Source organism: Trichoplusia ni, chromosome 24 (assembly GCF_003590095.1).
Source record: "Trichoplusia ni isolate ovarian cell line Hi5 chromosome 24, tn1, whole genome shotgun sequence".
Classification (NCBI taxonomy): Eukaryota; Metazoa; Arthropoda; class Insecta; order Lepidoptera; family Noctuidae; genus Trichoplusia; species Trichoplusia ni.
In genome coordinates this window covers 1,335,324-1,350,520 of record NC_039501.1, presented here as the reverse complement: position 1 = coordinate 1,350,520, position 15,197 = coordinate 1,335,324, and the positions used below count along the sequence as shown (strand labels likewise).

General features: G+C 39.4%; 1 protein-coding gene across 1 annotated transcript in view; it reads right to left on the bottom strand.

The window, feature by feature from the left end:
* LOC113505045 (ALK tyrosine kinase receptor-like) overlaps positions 1 to 15,197 on the bottom strand; it is a 38,633-nt gene that overhangs the window by 10,239 nt on the left and 13,197 nt on the right. Inside the window, exons 2-20 of the mRNA XM_026887552.1 lie at positions 12,087 to 12,175; positions 11,393 to 11,511; positions 10,634 to 10,838; positions 10,045 to 10,126; positions 9,606 to 9,672; positions 9,010 to 9,316; positions 8,276 to 8,442; positions 7,169 to 7,356; positions 6,574 to 6,733; positions 5,990 to 6,137; positions 5,256 to 5,402; positions 4,543 to 4,702; positions 3,785 to 3,964; positions 3,068 to 3,519; positions 2,495 to 2,606; positions 2,099 to 2,200; positions 1,373 to 1,586; positions 865 to 1,080; positions 215 to 382 (exon numbers count right to left, since the gene is read on the bottom strand). Of these exons, the coding sequence (XP_026743353.1) occupies positions 215 to 382; positions 865 to 1,080; positions 1,373 to 1,586; positions 2,099 to 2,200; positions 2,495 to 2,606; positions 3,068 to 3,519; positions 3,785 to 3,964; positions 4,543 to 4,702; positions 5,256 to 5,402; positions 5,990 to 6,137; positions 6,574 to 6,733; positions 7,169 to 7,356; positions 8,276 to 8,442; positions 9,010 to 9,316; positions 9,606 to 9,672; positions 10,045 to 10,126; positions 10,634 to 10,838; positions 11,393 to 11,511; positions 12,087 to 12,175 (3,283 nt within the window). The remainder of the gene's footprint in view (positions 1 to 214; positions 383 to 864; positions 1,081 to 1,372; positions 1,587 to 2,098; positions 2,201 to 2,494; positions 2,607 to 3,067; positions 3,520 to 3,784; positions 3,965 to 4,542; positions 4,703 to 5,255; positions 5,403 to 5,989; positions 6,138 to 6,573; positions 6,734 to 7,168; positions 7,357 to 8,275; positions 8,443 to 9,009; positions 9,317 to 9,605; positions 9,673 to 10,044; positions 10,127 to 10,633; positions 10,839 to 11,392; positions 11,512 to 12,086; positions 12,176 to 15,197) is intronic.

The following is a 15,197-nucleotide window of genomic DNA, read 5'->3' as shown; positions in this document are numbered from 1 at the left end:
ATCGTTTTCTATGTGTGTGTATGTTGTCCTTAACAAATAAGAAATGGCAGACAGTTTGGGTAAGTTGAAAATAATCCAGTGCTAATGTTGGATATTTCATGCAACATTATTTAGAATCAGTTCTCCTCTATTAGTAAATAGTTTCACGGTGTTAAAATATGATAAAAAGGTGTTGCGTTTATTGTAGATTTATTTAAGCATCTTGAAACCTTACCTGTGTATAAACCTCTTGCTTTCCAGATACCGGCATCCCTTGCAGACGTCTATAGAGCAGAGAAGCAGATCCTTCATGGTGAGCGCGCTCGCTCGCTCCGGCTTGGGGCGGCTCTCGCGGAGGAAGTTCTTCAGGTCACCACCAGCTAGCAGTTCCAGGACTATGAACCTGGTGGAAGACGGTGTACTTGTCAGAACACGGCCATAAACTACAATTATATAGGGGATTCTGACTGGCAGTGAACGTGGACGCAATTTCACTGCAAAAATGCTGCTGCCAGTGACTATAGAGAAGGCACACCAGCGATGCTCTCAATTAACAGTGTTAAAGTCGCTGAGGCCGAAATAGGTCGGGATCATCACCATCATCACTTGTTAAAAGCGTAGAACTTTGGTGGTATTTGAGACAATAGCTCCCCAAGATGCTAAAGATAACATTCAACAACGTTTTAATGGAAAGATAATATTTGTATCTTCTGCTATATATATTTTTCTTCTGTTTCAAGGGACTATTTAATTGGTTTCCCTCTATGAGTTTATGTTTAACTCACCCTAATAAATTTCAATGTATGCTTATTTAAGACTATGCAACGAATTAATGTACTTAACTCTATATCTAACAGTTGCGAAAAAAAAGGCGATGTCGGATACCTCGGATGTCGATCAAAGCAAACGCCGATAAGATGCACGATGTTCGGATGACTGAACTTGGCCATTATAGCTGCCTCCATGAGGAAGTCGGACTCGGCCTGGCCGGTCGACAGTTCCGGTAGTGTTTTGACAGCTACCGGCATTTCTACCGTATCCCCGGTCCGGTGCCGGTAGAGACCTTGGTAGACTTCTCCAAAAGCACCCTGACCGAGAGCCCTAGGGAAAAGTTGAAAGATTATGGTTTAGAAGCAGTTAACGAAATATACGAAAGTAAGTACAGAAAACGGTATTAAAAAAATTAAAAAGATAATTACGATCAAGCTACTAGGGAAAAAACTGTGTCAATTTTATCTAAGTTTCAATAATAAAGTTTTTAATAAACAGGTGTAATCACCCCTAAATTTAAACACATTACATATTAGGTTCACGTAAAATATCTACAAAAAGTTCCATCAAATCCTCTCAACTAACAACGCCATCTATCATCAAAACATATCTTCACACTTACTTGACAAGCTTCAGACTCTCCCTAGACACCTGAGGCAGGCCCCTCACATCGATCCCTTGCGGCAATATGCTCTCACTTCCATAGTGAGGGTTGAAAGCCATGGTCAGGTTGTCATTACCACCCGGGGCGCTGCGGAGACGCTGAAGCTGAACATCTTGTTCTAGAAGACGCTTTTGTTGCTGTTCTGCTTCTTTCTTGCGTTGGTAGGTGTTGTCTGGGGAAGATTCACGTTTTATTTATTCTTATATATTTAAAATATTGTCTTAATTGGTTCTAACAAAATTATATAATATCCTCATATTTTAAAGACATTGGTTTGAAAATAACTTTTAACTTTCTTATTATAGAATTTCAAGTTAATAGATTTAATAGCTTTCAAGTTGATAGCTTTAAGTAACAATCATGTTGTAGAATCTAGACTGCGCGCTAAATGACATAGAACAGCATTTCACATTCTTACCAGAGGCAATTGCAACTTGAACGACCTTAGAACAGTGACGCTCTTAAATTTGGATATGTCTCTATTCGTCACATGACTCTGAACGCAAACTAACATTTCAGACAGTGTTGGTAACAAAGGGGCCTGCGAGACTTTGAGAGGTTATGATATACATTCAGACCAACTAATTGGATAGCTAAGTCATGAATCAAATGATTTCATTTAGTTAGCCAACTGTTTTTACTAAATGATTAGTAGGTATGTAGTGGTTTAGTCTATATACTTACAGAGATACAAGCAGACACACAGTACAGCCAACGCGCAGACAAACACGGCGACAGACAACACTATTATCACCACCCAAGGGGTGCGGGGCCAGGCGTCTTCAACTGCAAATAACAAAGGGATCACGAAATGAGTAACATAAACATGGAATAAAAATAAAATACAGTTACAATACAGTGTGTTAGTTTAACCAGTATCTAAAATCCAAGAAAACCTGCTGTTAAACCAGTGTTTTATATCAAGAATCCCAAAAAAGTCCCCAGGTGGGCACAAACCTATTACCGTATAAGGGAGGCCAACACTGGCAAGCTCACTACCTGTCGACGCTTTCGGATTAAATTATTCGAAATCCAGGTTCACAAAACCAATCCAATGTTCAATACAAGGAGGTTACTCACGTATACACTTGGTGGGGTCGTGAGCGTCCGTGGTCCAGGTGGCGGGGCAGTAGCACTTCACTTCAGAGCGGTACTCGTTCAGTGCCACGCAGCGATAGTCGCAGTCGCAGTCCTGGGGAAGGAGAAGATAAATTTCAAACATTCGGCGCACTTGGAGAGGCCTATGTCCAGCAGTGGACTGCGATAGGCTGATGATGATGATGATGAAGATTCGGCGCAAAGGAATTTCTAAATGTAGCTCTTACGTATAGCTGTTAGAACGACAAGGTGTAAGAGTGGCAAAATTGTAACTTGAGATAAGTGAAGATATTTGTAATGCTGAGAATTTAAGGGTTTAATTTCCTTTAGTTGTAGGTACGTGTCGGGGTTTCCATACAATTGACAAGAAAACGATAAAGAATTGTTTGGTAAGGTGGTGTTTGGAAGGATAATAGATAAAAATAAAAACCTACGTAGATATTTATCAGAATACCCAAAAAGGATTTAATAAGTCAAGGAAAAAACGGACTAATATTTACTGGTTCGGTGCGAATCGTAGCACCAGTAACCAGTATTTGTCAGCGCCCTACTCACGTGTATGGCGGGCAGCACGAGCAGCTCCCCGGGCCCCACGTGGGGCGCCACGGAGGCCTCGCTGTAGTCGCGCACCGCACGCGTCGCGATGTACGACCAGCCGCCGCCGCCGTGCGCGCCCGCGCCCTCGTTCGTGTTGCCGCCTGGTGAACATATGATACATATGAAAAGCTGGGCTAAGTCGTACTTGATTATTGTAAGAGTTATGTACAAAAAGGCTAAAGAGAAATGGTTTTTCATCAGATTTATGACCGAATGGATGTTGGATGGTGATGGTGGATATTTTTTTGCGTTATAATAGCTACAGTAGTCATTGAAAATTCCAATTGTATAGCTTTCACAGTTCAAAAGATACAAGCTAGGTAAAAGACGTACGGACGTATGAACAGACTTAGTAAAAGAATTAGGATTAAGCGAGAGGTTTTGTAGAAGGATTCCGATTTTACCCTTTGGTTAAGGGCTAAAAAATTACATCATAAGATTTTATTTTGGGGTGACCTAATAAGCAGTTTAGAAAAAATAATACTTTCAACCCGACTTTATATAGGAGTGACCTACTTAAATAGGCAGTTTAGAACAGTGAATACTAACAAATCGACTCAAGGTGCTTGATTTTAAAACTTTACGATTTCTCCCCAAAATCATTTCACATGTTAAAACGCAAGTTCTTGGATGACTTATTCCTATACCTATATATGTATATCTTATAGCACGTACCCAGCCAGCCCCCTCCTCCCCCTCCGCGCAGACAGCCCCCGCCGCCGCCGCCGAAGCCGCCGTGCGCGCGGCCGGCGCAGGCCGCGCCCCCCGCGCCGCCCTCGTGCAGCGCCGCGCCCCGCACCAGCTCGAAGCCCGGCGTGCTGGGGCCCGCGCGCGCCAGCCAGCCGCCGCCCGCACCTACACCAACCACGACACAAAATATGTAAAAACTTCAACAGCAAACATAGGGTATAGCAGCCTTGTCCAGCTAGACAAACCATTTAACAAAATTGACATTTTCAAGACCAAAATTTTTGCCGAATGTTCAAAAGAAGTACCAAAAAAATACTTACCGTTGTGGAAGAGTGACAACGGCGTAGAGCGGCATCTTTCTCATCGGTAAGAATTTCCTTTAAGTCGTGGCTATAAGCCCCAGATTTAGAAAACCACGGCTTAAAACACATAGGGTGTTTGAAATAAGACCAAGGTCCGTTTATTTTGTCAGTCTAGTTTAAATTATACGAATATGCGAAGTATACTAGATTTGTATCCAACTCAGCAATTTTTTGTACTTTTAATTTCGCTAATAATTTCAGGTCAGGGTGACTATTTTTCTACTCTATTGACTTTAGCTGCTATCTAATTATCTATTCATAAATTACATTCTTGAAATATATTCGGAACAATTTTACATTATAATGGTTCCAAATAATATTTTAAAAGATAATGAAATAATTCTTTAAAAAATTAATGTAATCCCCGTAAGACCGTCTCACCTGAAGTCTTCCCGGGCTCTCCATACATATACCCGGACTCCGGCGTAGCGTTGGTCAGCGGGCGCGCGTGCTGCGAGCCGTCATCCCGGAAGCTGCCCACGGAGATCCCGCCCCCTCCCCCCGCCACCAGCAGGGGGAACGCTTGCCCGTCTTTATCCAACTGTAATAGAAATATATGCTGATGATTTCGGAAATGTGGAATTTTGCAAGCTATTGCATTTTATGGAAAAAATCCGCTCCTAAAACAGGAAAATGTACCAGGATCAAAATTTCAAGATTTGAAGCCAGAAGATTGAGTGTAATAAAGTATGATTAAAAGGTATTTGGCAGGTCACAATAATCGTTAGCTGATTGCAATGCTCAAATGTATGGAAATAACATTACATATTGTTTAGGCAGATAACTTATACCAGTCATTTTATATTGGAGATCTTTCTATCAACGCTTTTGGTTGCAAAATTCAACTTGGTTGGGGGGAGTCCTCAGCAAAACTGTCGCGTTTTCGCTGAAGTTGTAAATTAATGGACCTTATTTATGCTGTGGATACACACTAGACAACTTATCACTTAATTTGAGGAGTTGTCCACGCCATACCGTACCATTAAAACGCCTTTTAATCAATAGCTCAATACTGCACTGCTGCTCACTTCATGATCTTGCTCCTACCCTCTTGTGCTCAAGCCTGCAGGAGGAAGAGAGAGACCAGCACTCACCAGGAAGACATAGGTGGCGCCCCCTCCGCCCCCGCCGCCGTCCGTGACGTGCGTGTTGCGCACCTCGTGCGTGCGGCTCGCGAACACCGGCCGGCTCTCGTTGCTCGGCCGCGAGCACTCGCTTTGGCCCTCTTGTGCCGATAGCGTCTGATAAAGAAACGTTCAGTATAATAGGATGTATAGAGGCATTTTTGGGTTGGATAGAAACATGGCTTTTATAAAGATTTGGACATTAAACACACATATTGGACACAAAAGATAGATCACTCGCATTTCATAAAATAATTGTTTTTAAGCATTTTTATGTAAGCGACCCTCCAAAAAACACTACATTCTATTCACACCTTGAAACTCTATTTAATAAAACCCGTTTTACGGTATATAATTTGGTTATATAAGAAAGTTTTAAAGGTGATGATGCCAAAATTAGAAACTATTTCTTCACCAGTGACTTTTGTTCCCGTCATAATAATATGGTAATTATCGACGGATTCATTCATAAATCTTAAACCGTTTTAACGGAATACATGTTGTCATGATAGTTATAGATAGATCCTTAAAATTTTACTCCACTAATCCTAGCCTTCTAAAATTGTCTATATTATCAGCAACAGGTATAACTACCAGAAGCTACCCAGATCAATTCATTATTAGTTAGCCATTCTAATGTACAGATTTTCTATCTATCACATCCTATTAATTAACAGTGTCCAGTAGATCCTTATTCTCCTCACCTTCTTACACGCGTTGATCCCCTGCTGTCCGACCAGCACGTAGACCCGCTCGCTCTTGTGCAGCTCGACCAGCGCGCGCACTTGCGCCGCGTGCGACACTCCCGCCCACGCGGAGCCCAGCCCGCCGCTGGCACCGCGAGCTATCAGGCTGGGACGGAAAAGCGATATTATGCGATTAGCGATGGTAATGACATAATCAATATTGATCAGTTCTTAATGATATGATTGTAAATTTGTATTTGACACAGCGTGCATTGTACACCATATTCGCTTTAAATAATAAAAGGTGCAAGAGATACCCCTTGACTTGATAATGGCTGTTAAGTCATGCTTAATAGGAAATACTTAAAACCTACCTTGCTTTCATCATTGGTCCTACTAATATTAAGTATAAACGCGAAAGTTTACACGAAGATGTGTGTTCCTCTTTACCACAAAACCCACCAAATAGCATTTTCCCAATTTTCCTAATTTTCGGCTTCCAGATGTTGTTGCATAACATTTTATAATGTATATTTGTTTATCTGTTTTATGTCCTATATGCTTCATAACCATGAATAAATGCTGTCTATCATAATACTTACGTGTAGAGCCCTTCTGCTGGCACCTCCCACAGCTGTATCCCCTGGTACGGCGGGCTGTGCACCACGCTGACACTGACCGCGGTGTTGTTGTACGCCGCGTCGCACATCGACTGGTTCGGACCGAAGCGGCCCGTAGCACCGCATGTTGTGAAGCGGTATACTACGTGGCAAAATAAACTTTTAGGTAAGAAAGCAAGTGTAGTAAACAATAGTAACTTTACATCTGTTTTTTAGCTGTAAATAGAGGTATATTCAAATAATTTTGCGAAATGTTTCTCCTATTACGTATATCTAAGTAACTTTGACTATTTTCTCAAATGCTCTTTCTAAGCGTTTATGCCTCGGTTCTAAAATGTCATTCCTATGGAAAACTACTTAGTAAATTCCATTTTAACAAATGTTTAATTTATGCTCTGAAAAAAATTAACTCTACCAAAAAAGTTTTTAATCTACCTCGTCTACCTACTACAGCTTCTTATAACATACATTTTAGGGCAAATAGTGTATGGAATACGAACTCTAAGCGTTCAATTGGCTTGCCTCTTGCTTCGAATGGAAACGAAATGGAACCAAAAAAAAATAAAGAATCTCTTACCAGGTTTATCGACAAAGGAGGGATGTGGTGTGGTCTTCTCTTCAAACACAGGATCGTAATAATTGTAGTCCCCGAGCTCCTCAGGGTCCATGTTGATCCCGAAACACTCCGGAGCCATTGAGAAGTCATCAATAGCAGAGTCCGAGTAAATCCGCATGCCCATGCGAGTCTTGAACTCTAAGAAGTATCTGGAAAGAAGATTTGATGTATAGAAGATGGAGGAACAAATGAGTTGAACCAATTTGCGGCATTATAGGTTTAAGTAGAAACTAAAGTGGAAATCAGACAATTAAATAATTAAATAAATAAATAAATGCGGACAACATCACATACATTGTTCTGAACCCAAAGTAAGTTGCTAAAGCACTTGTGTTATGGAATTCAGATACAACGAAGGTAACACAAACACCCAGACCCGAGACAATGTAGAAATAAGAATTTTTACATTGACCCGACCGGGGATCGAACCCGGGACCTCAGAGCTGGCGACACCTTGAAACCGGTGCGTACGCCACTCGACCACGGAGGTCGTCGCTAAGAAATGTTTTTGATCATTAAATTGTAGGGCGGAGGAATCCTCATAGTCATCCGCTTTCTCGGGGGAGGGCACGGGTAGCGTCAGACGATTACTGACTTACCTGAAACGCTGTGCTACGTCATCTGCGCTTTTATGTCAGTGTATGGCAAAAGCCTGTTTAAGCTTAAGAAAATATTTGAAATTTTCCTCCTGAGATAGTTTGAAGGGAAGTAATGTCGTAAGGACGGGTATTTTGGTGAACTTTAAGCTATGTCTAGCAGTGGACCTAACCCAGTTACGTGGGCAACATGAAACCTCTTAGTAAGTAAGGCTGATTACCCGTACGTGATTGCTGACTACCCGTAACGACAATCAAAGGTCCATCAATAACAGCCGCGACCCACAATTTAACGGGGCTTGCAAAACACGGAGGAAATCGTTATGACATAGATGATCACCCATTCACGTACTGACTGAGACCGTATGAAGCGTAGCTTAACTTGTGCATTTACAGCTTAGCCACGAGTGACCGTTGTGGATTCTTACATGTGGATGTATGTAAGATGTGGATAACAATATATTATATTTACCTTCTAGTAATATTCGGCAGGAAGATGGAGGCTCTGTACCACACCTCCCCTCTATTCTTGGTAGAGAACCAGACCGAAGTGGTGATGTTCCCTCTGTTCGTCAGTTCTACCACATTGACGCTGAGAGAGCCGTAGTTGCGGCCGTTCTGTTGGTAGTAGAATCTGATCTGTGGGTGGTGAGTTCAAGTTGTTAATGATGGTTGCTAGGCAACGGGATTATCGGATGGGTTTATATTTGTGGTTAGACATAAAGCTGGGTTTCTTCTTGTAATGCGTAAATGAATTTTTTTACTGAGATTTCAACTGACTTCATAAACGAGTGAGTTCTCTATTTGTCTTTTTTGCCGTTTTACCGCAGAATTTCGGACTGGATGAACCTATTTTGTTGATTATTTTTGCATTTAAAGTAAAATAACAGTCATTTGGTACCATATTATAGGATTTTATGTCGATTGTTTTTTTATTGTTAAAAAAATGGAAAATGATTTTTTTTTGCTCTTGCGTCTCTGGAAGTGCTGCCTTAATTTACCTAGATTTTTGAGTAATGTTAGAGTTTTTTAATGTTAGAGTAGTTTCCGCATTTGACTTTTGCTATACCATATCATGAAAGCATTGAGCAATCACCACGATTCAAAATCCCTCTGATTGCGTCAAATACCCATTACCTACTCAAGTTTATAGCAAATTACAAAACAAACAAAAAATCTTTACAAATGAAATACAGTAACACTTACCATACAACAATTATAATATCTAGATGTAATATTCCCGTGGACTTTTGGGGGCGGGTTGAAGATCACTGTCCGCATTACAGCTGTCGACGCAAAATCCGCTTTCTTCTTATTAGGACCAGTCACATTCATATTCACAAAGAAGTAATACCCGACGCACTGTGCGATGGTATAGTTAAGATGTGCCGGGAATAATGGCGGGACCATCATGGTGTCATATGGCATGGTGGGGCCGCAGGTGTGGTCGTAATTGGGACCAGTTTTGTCTGTAGGTGTTGGACCACTGTGGCGAGTCCATTGGAGGATCGGTCTGGAAAATAAGGTTTATTTTGTTGGAGATTTTTTAGTATTAAACTCCTTAAAGATAAGACATTCTTAGTTGACCACCTTTGAGCAACTGCCCTCAATGGAGAACATACTCTGTCATACAAGTCAAAACACTTGCACTTATAGAGCTGTGCTAGTTGCAGATATACCCAAAAAACAATTGTACATATTTTCGATTTTCACGCAAAAGTAAAATTTTCACGTTTACAGGGTCCTCTAAGTACCATGTAATTTTCAAGATATTAGAAATTCATAACCTAATGAATACTTACTGTGGCACGTTTTCAAATCCACAAGTGTCCTGCTCAAAATTGCAGTAAGATCCAAACGGCATTTTGTCTGTAACAATTCATACATGAACATGACATGATTTATATCAACTAGGTTTAGCGATGATGACTGGGTAGAAAAAAGTAAAAATCTATTTATCCCTCAGTTAGATAACTTAAAAAGATATATGACACCTATTCTTGGCTTTTTAGAACAACGAAAAAAAATAGAAAAATTAACTACTATTAAGTTTAGGAGTGGGGCCTTGTGACGTAATGATTTCCTAAAATTTATTTACAGTCGTCCCTTTTATGTTTGCGGTACAAAATGCGTCCCTATCCATTATTATGCACTAAACTACAAGACGAACATTTATACTGCTCAAATAGAAATAAGAGATGAGCTATAATCGACAAATAAGAAAATAACTAGTAAACTTACCGCAGCCTTGGTTTTCATCGCTCCCATCATCGCAATCCTTCACCAGATCGCAGACTTGCTGTAGTTTGATGCACGAATCAATCTGCAATAGAATAAACAATTACATAAATAAGCAACGGTATTACTAAATTTATCATGAGTATGTAAGAAATCGTTCTTCCTCTCTTCTACAAATATGCTGTGCTCAACAGGGACCATAATTGTTTCTTTGTCTAACCTACCGACGTATTAAAAAGGTCCATTATAGAAGCAATAAATATTGAGTAATTTGAGGCAAATTACCTCAATTTTGAGTCAATTTACGAAAGGACATTTTTTATTTTTCTTTTAAAAAATAAAACTCCCACATTCAGGAACTTTATCCTTGTGTCGCGAGGGTTTCACAAACACTCAAGTCACATGCACAAAGACACCCAGATTCAGGACAAGCAAATGGGGGATCACACAAATGCTTGTCCTACGCAGGGATCGAAACCGCGACACGTCGCGCTCAGTTAGTTTGGCGTGGTGACCTCAAGCACTCGCCTATCTAGGTATGGGATATGGGTATGGGGAAAAAACGTGTCATAATTATTATGAAGATACTTACGTTCATAATTTTACAATTCAACAGGCCAGGTACACAAGTACCGTTCCCGTACACGGGCTCTGGCACGCAGTCTATCATCCTTATGTTGTCGATGGCTATATGCGGGAGAGTCTGCGAGAGGCTCACGTAGCTCGGACGACTTATCTCCATGATGATGCGGACTTCTTGGCGAATCTGACCGATCATGAAACGCATAGTATGCCACCTGGAACGAAGGAGGTTTTAAGTATATAAAGAAGAAAGTATGTCGTGGTAGCCTTGCGGTTCTATGCAAGGATTTGTATATGTATATAAGGTGCAGTCTCGATCACAAAGTATCAATTTGACTTTTCAAAGTGATATGAAGGTTCTTAATCATTCTAAGGCACCATTGACTAACGGTGAATGAAAACATCATGAGGAAACCTGGATTCCAAATATTGAAATCTGACATCGCATACCCGCAGTGAGCTAGCGTGGTGATTAACGCTCAAACCTTCCCTATATGGTAAGAGGCGTGTGTCTAGCAAGGGGATGCATATATATGTATTATTTGTATTGATTCATTTATCTGTCCATATAAAAAATCAAAAGTATTACAAAGTATTCAGCAAACTGTATCGTGAGAATGATTCATTATTAAATGATGCGACGGTGTACTCAGGCGCGCGACCCCGTCGCCTCAGCTCATGATTAAAGACTATACTTATCCCGATAAAATTAAATGTGCCTGAGTAAACCTTTCCATTATTTAATAATATATCACGTTATTTAACTTACATTTCGAAGTTATTCCCGGTAACCTCTTGGACTATCCACTGCACCTCTGACGTGGTGGACTCCGATACAAGCTTTATGCTCGCGTTCTGCATCTTGCTCTGATGGAACTTCGCTTCGAACTGTTGACAAATGTATTTTATTAAGAATGTGTTACGTTTTAGAAGATACAGTTAGATAAATATAAAGAATCTTGTCTTGTCTCAGCTTTCCTCCTATATTCTATCCTCGTATTTCTCCTTTTATTTTTGTTTCCCACTTGCTATGAGAAGTGGAAAATATGTTTTTTCAATTCCCCTTTTTACTACTCTGATTAATTTTGATGCGAGTTCCAAAACGGACAATCGTTCCCCTAGGAGACACTGAGCTTGAGTTCTAGTTGTTTTTCTTTGGTTATCATTGTTAATCCTGGTATATAGGAGTTGCAATGATTGTGCAATGATGTGTGGCAACTTATCTTATAGTACATAAGACACGGAACAAACGATCATGCTCATCACACAATCATTTGTCCTGAGTGGGAATCGAACTCACGACCTCAGGTATACCAGTCAGGGCCATTAACCACTAGACCAATAGGCCAGGCATTAGATTAACATTTGGATGCCCTTTAACCAAGCGCATAGTCAAAGAAACTTAGCCTCCTCCTTAGCCACCTCCTGACGTGGTGGTAGCCTCACCTTACCCAGATACGTACCGTACAAAACTCTGACAGTCCTCTGAACGGTGGTGATTTGATCACCATGTTCTCCATCGTGGGATCCACGGCTAGGTACAGGAAGTGACCTGGAACAATAACGTTAAAGTTATAAAAGTTATTTTTCTAAAAATATTAATGTTACGAATTACTCGTTGTGGAGGTCTGATAGACAGTCAATCCATGATGGTTCTCAGATAAATGAGGCAAGATAGTTTGGCAATAGAGTAAGGAGAAAAAACGGTATTAGATTCTATTACATACATCTTCTTCTTGGGTGTATTGTCATCTGCTGCAAAATTCTCAAAACTGTTGTTTTTTAATCAATTATTTAAATCGACCAAAAAACTACCCGTTAAAATTGTAGTCATCTGTTGAAAGACTCCGATAAATTCTTGAATGAGAATATTTTTATATTGCATAATATGGTTACATAAAACAACCTAATCAAATATCGTAAATAGACGCAAACAAAATACTGCATGCAAACGTATCCATAAATATCAACTGCAATCTAACATTAAAAATAAACCATTTCAACTGAACAGGTTGTTCTAAACGCGTAACATTGAAAAGGAGAAAGCTGTAAACATGAAATTGTATCCATTCAATAATATTGAATTAGCTGAATATTATTATGATGTTGTTTCATGAAAACTGTTAAGCTTTAACACGTGGAACGAAGTGGTCGCAATGGCCGCGCTTGACACCAAGCAGGGGAATGCGCAGAAGGATGACAGTTAATTGATTTTTGGTAATAGAAATTGTTTTGAGGTTATGTTTGTCTTCTTTTATGCCTTAAGTTTAAAACTAGGGTTTTTATAAACGATTTACATACTATTAAATACTTATGAGGCGGAGTATTTCAAAAACATTGAAATAAGGTTAATTATATACTTATTTTTGAATGCATTGTATTCTAATTCGTTTTTCCATTTTAAAATCCTAAAGATTGAATGCCTTGGCAGGAGTCAATGACGTTCTTTTAAAAACCATTAAAATGTTTGATAAACATATAACAAGGAATTAGTAACTTTCTATACAGAATCTTACGTTAATCTCACTAATTATACGGGACCAAATGACAGCTACTTCACGTTAAATAAAAAAAAAGTCAACAAAATCGATTCATCCAGTACCAAGTTCTGAGGGAAGAATCATCTCATCCTCATCTCATTCTTTTGAAAACGAGACAGAAGACTTGTAACTGTTGTGTGTGGAAGCAAGAAGCAACTATGCTCAATATCTTCCGTCTCGCTTCCACAATTCCACCAGCCCAATTCTTATAAGCACAGTAGAGGCACGATTTTTAATCAGTATTGTCTGCCACGTGGGTGTCAAGCTATTTGTGTGTATGTTTGTTTGATTTATGTAAAGTCAGCACCTACGGTAACGAGGTCCCGTGGGCGGTAGTCTGAATGTTAGAGGGCTGACAAATGATTTAAATACAGATGTTTATGATATATTAATTATGTGGGATTGTGGGATTGTTTTTAATATATTATTTTTAGAGAAAGAATTGGTTGTATCAGGGCGTAAGATGCGCCATGGGCGCTAACCAACGCGAACTACGCGACTACAGAAAAAGCAAATTTTGTTTTTTCACGAGTTAATTGGATAGCTTTTTCTGTATCCCGTTCAATTGATGATTGAGTTAACCGAAATCCCCTCGGTTTAAAACTAGGAGCTATAATATATATTATTTTTACAATAAAGCCATACAGCCGACTTTAAATAAAAGCAACTGAGCCAAGCATGATACACTTTTTCTTTACCGTATGACAGCTATGTCACGTTAGAAAAAATAAAACAAAATCGCTTTATCAAATCCGGAATTCTAAGATAGCAAACATAAAAAGACAAAATACGAATTGAAAACCTCCTTTTTGAAGTCTAAACATCCAATTTAAGATTGGTCATGGAAACAAAGACAAGATTTCCACATCCCATAATTATCTACAACGTATTATTCTTGGCTACATATATATGATGGTACTAAGGGGATGGTAAAAGGTCAACCTATAATTCCATGAGTTAGCACGTGGGCGGATGAGGCAATCAATGATCGCTTGCAAACTAATTCATTAACAATGTTACAGCGAACTGTAGTAACATTAATTAGTTAAAGTGTTATTAAATTATGTTTTAAAAGAATTTTAGTGCATTACATTGAATAGGGATGATGACAATTTTTTTTAATATAATAAAGGATACGTATTTTTTAATTTGTCCCGCAAACATAAATTGACCAAATTACAGTGAATGAAACTTACGCGTGACGTCACGATTGAGTATAAATTTTACCATATCGCTACGTCACAAGCCCCCTCTTTCTAAACTTTAAAGCAGTTAATCTTTGTCAAATCTAGTTTTTCTGAAAAAGGAAAAAATACGTGTCTCATACTTTTCAATTATCTAACTGAGGGATAAATGAGATTTTTTCTCTTTATACCTAGTTTTCATCCCTATTTTAGCCTTTGTCCTCCCACAGCTGGGCATAGGCGTCCCCTTTCTCGTGTCAATTACTACGGTCCTGTGCCAGCTTCCTCCAGACTCGACACGAGACCTTTAAGTACTATGTCACCCTATAGACCCATCTTGCTCCCGCACGACCGACACTTATTTTGCCTTGCATTACGAATAAATGATTTGTAAGCGCAAATATTATCCGCGCTTTCAGCGAATTAATTTAGTTTGAACCAGAAAATCTCTAAGACCAAATGATCTGTCTACAGATGGTGTAAATAAATTATACCAACGTATCATTAATTAACAAAAATTCTTACTCCAAACACCATTCACCTTAACGGATGACTCGTAAAACTATAAAATGGACGAAAATAATTCATTTTTTGTTTGTTTCATGCTATGTTCAACAGTGCGAACGTTTGTACAGTGCGTGGGCGTAATGGCGGCCAGGGTCGGATCTGTTCAAATGTGAATGCTGAATACTGATCAACAAGTGAGAGTAGTCCCTCTTGCATCTGTTACTGTATTAATGATAATGGTTTTATCGGACGAAAACTCACCTATCACCTATTTTAACTCTTAAGGTATTTTTATCGTGATATCGCTATATTGCTCTTTAAGGTTGTATGTAGCTCATTTGAC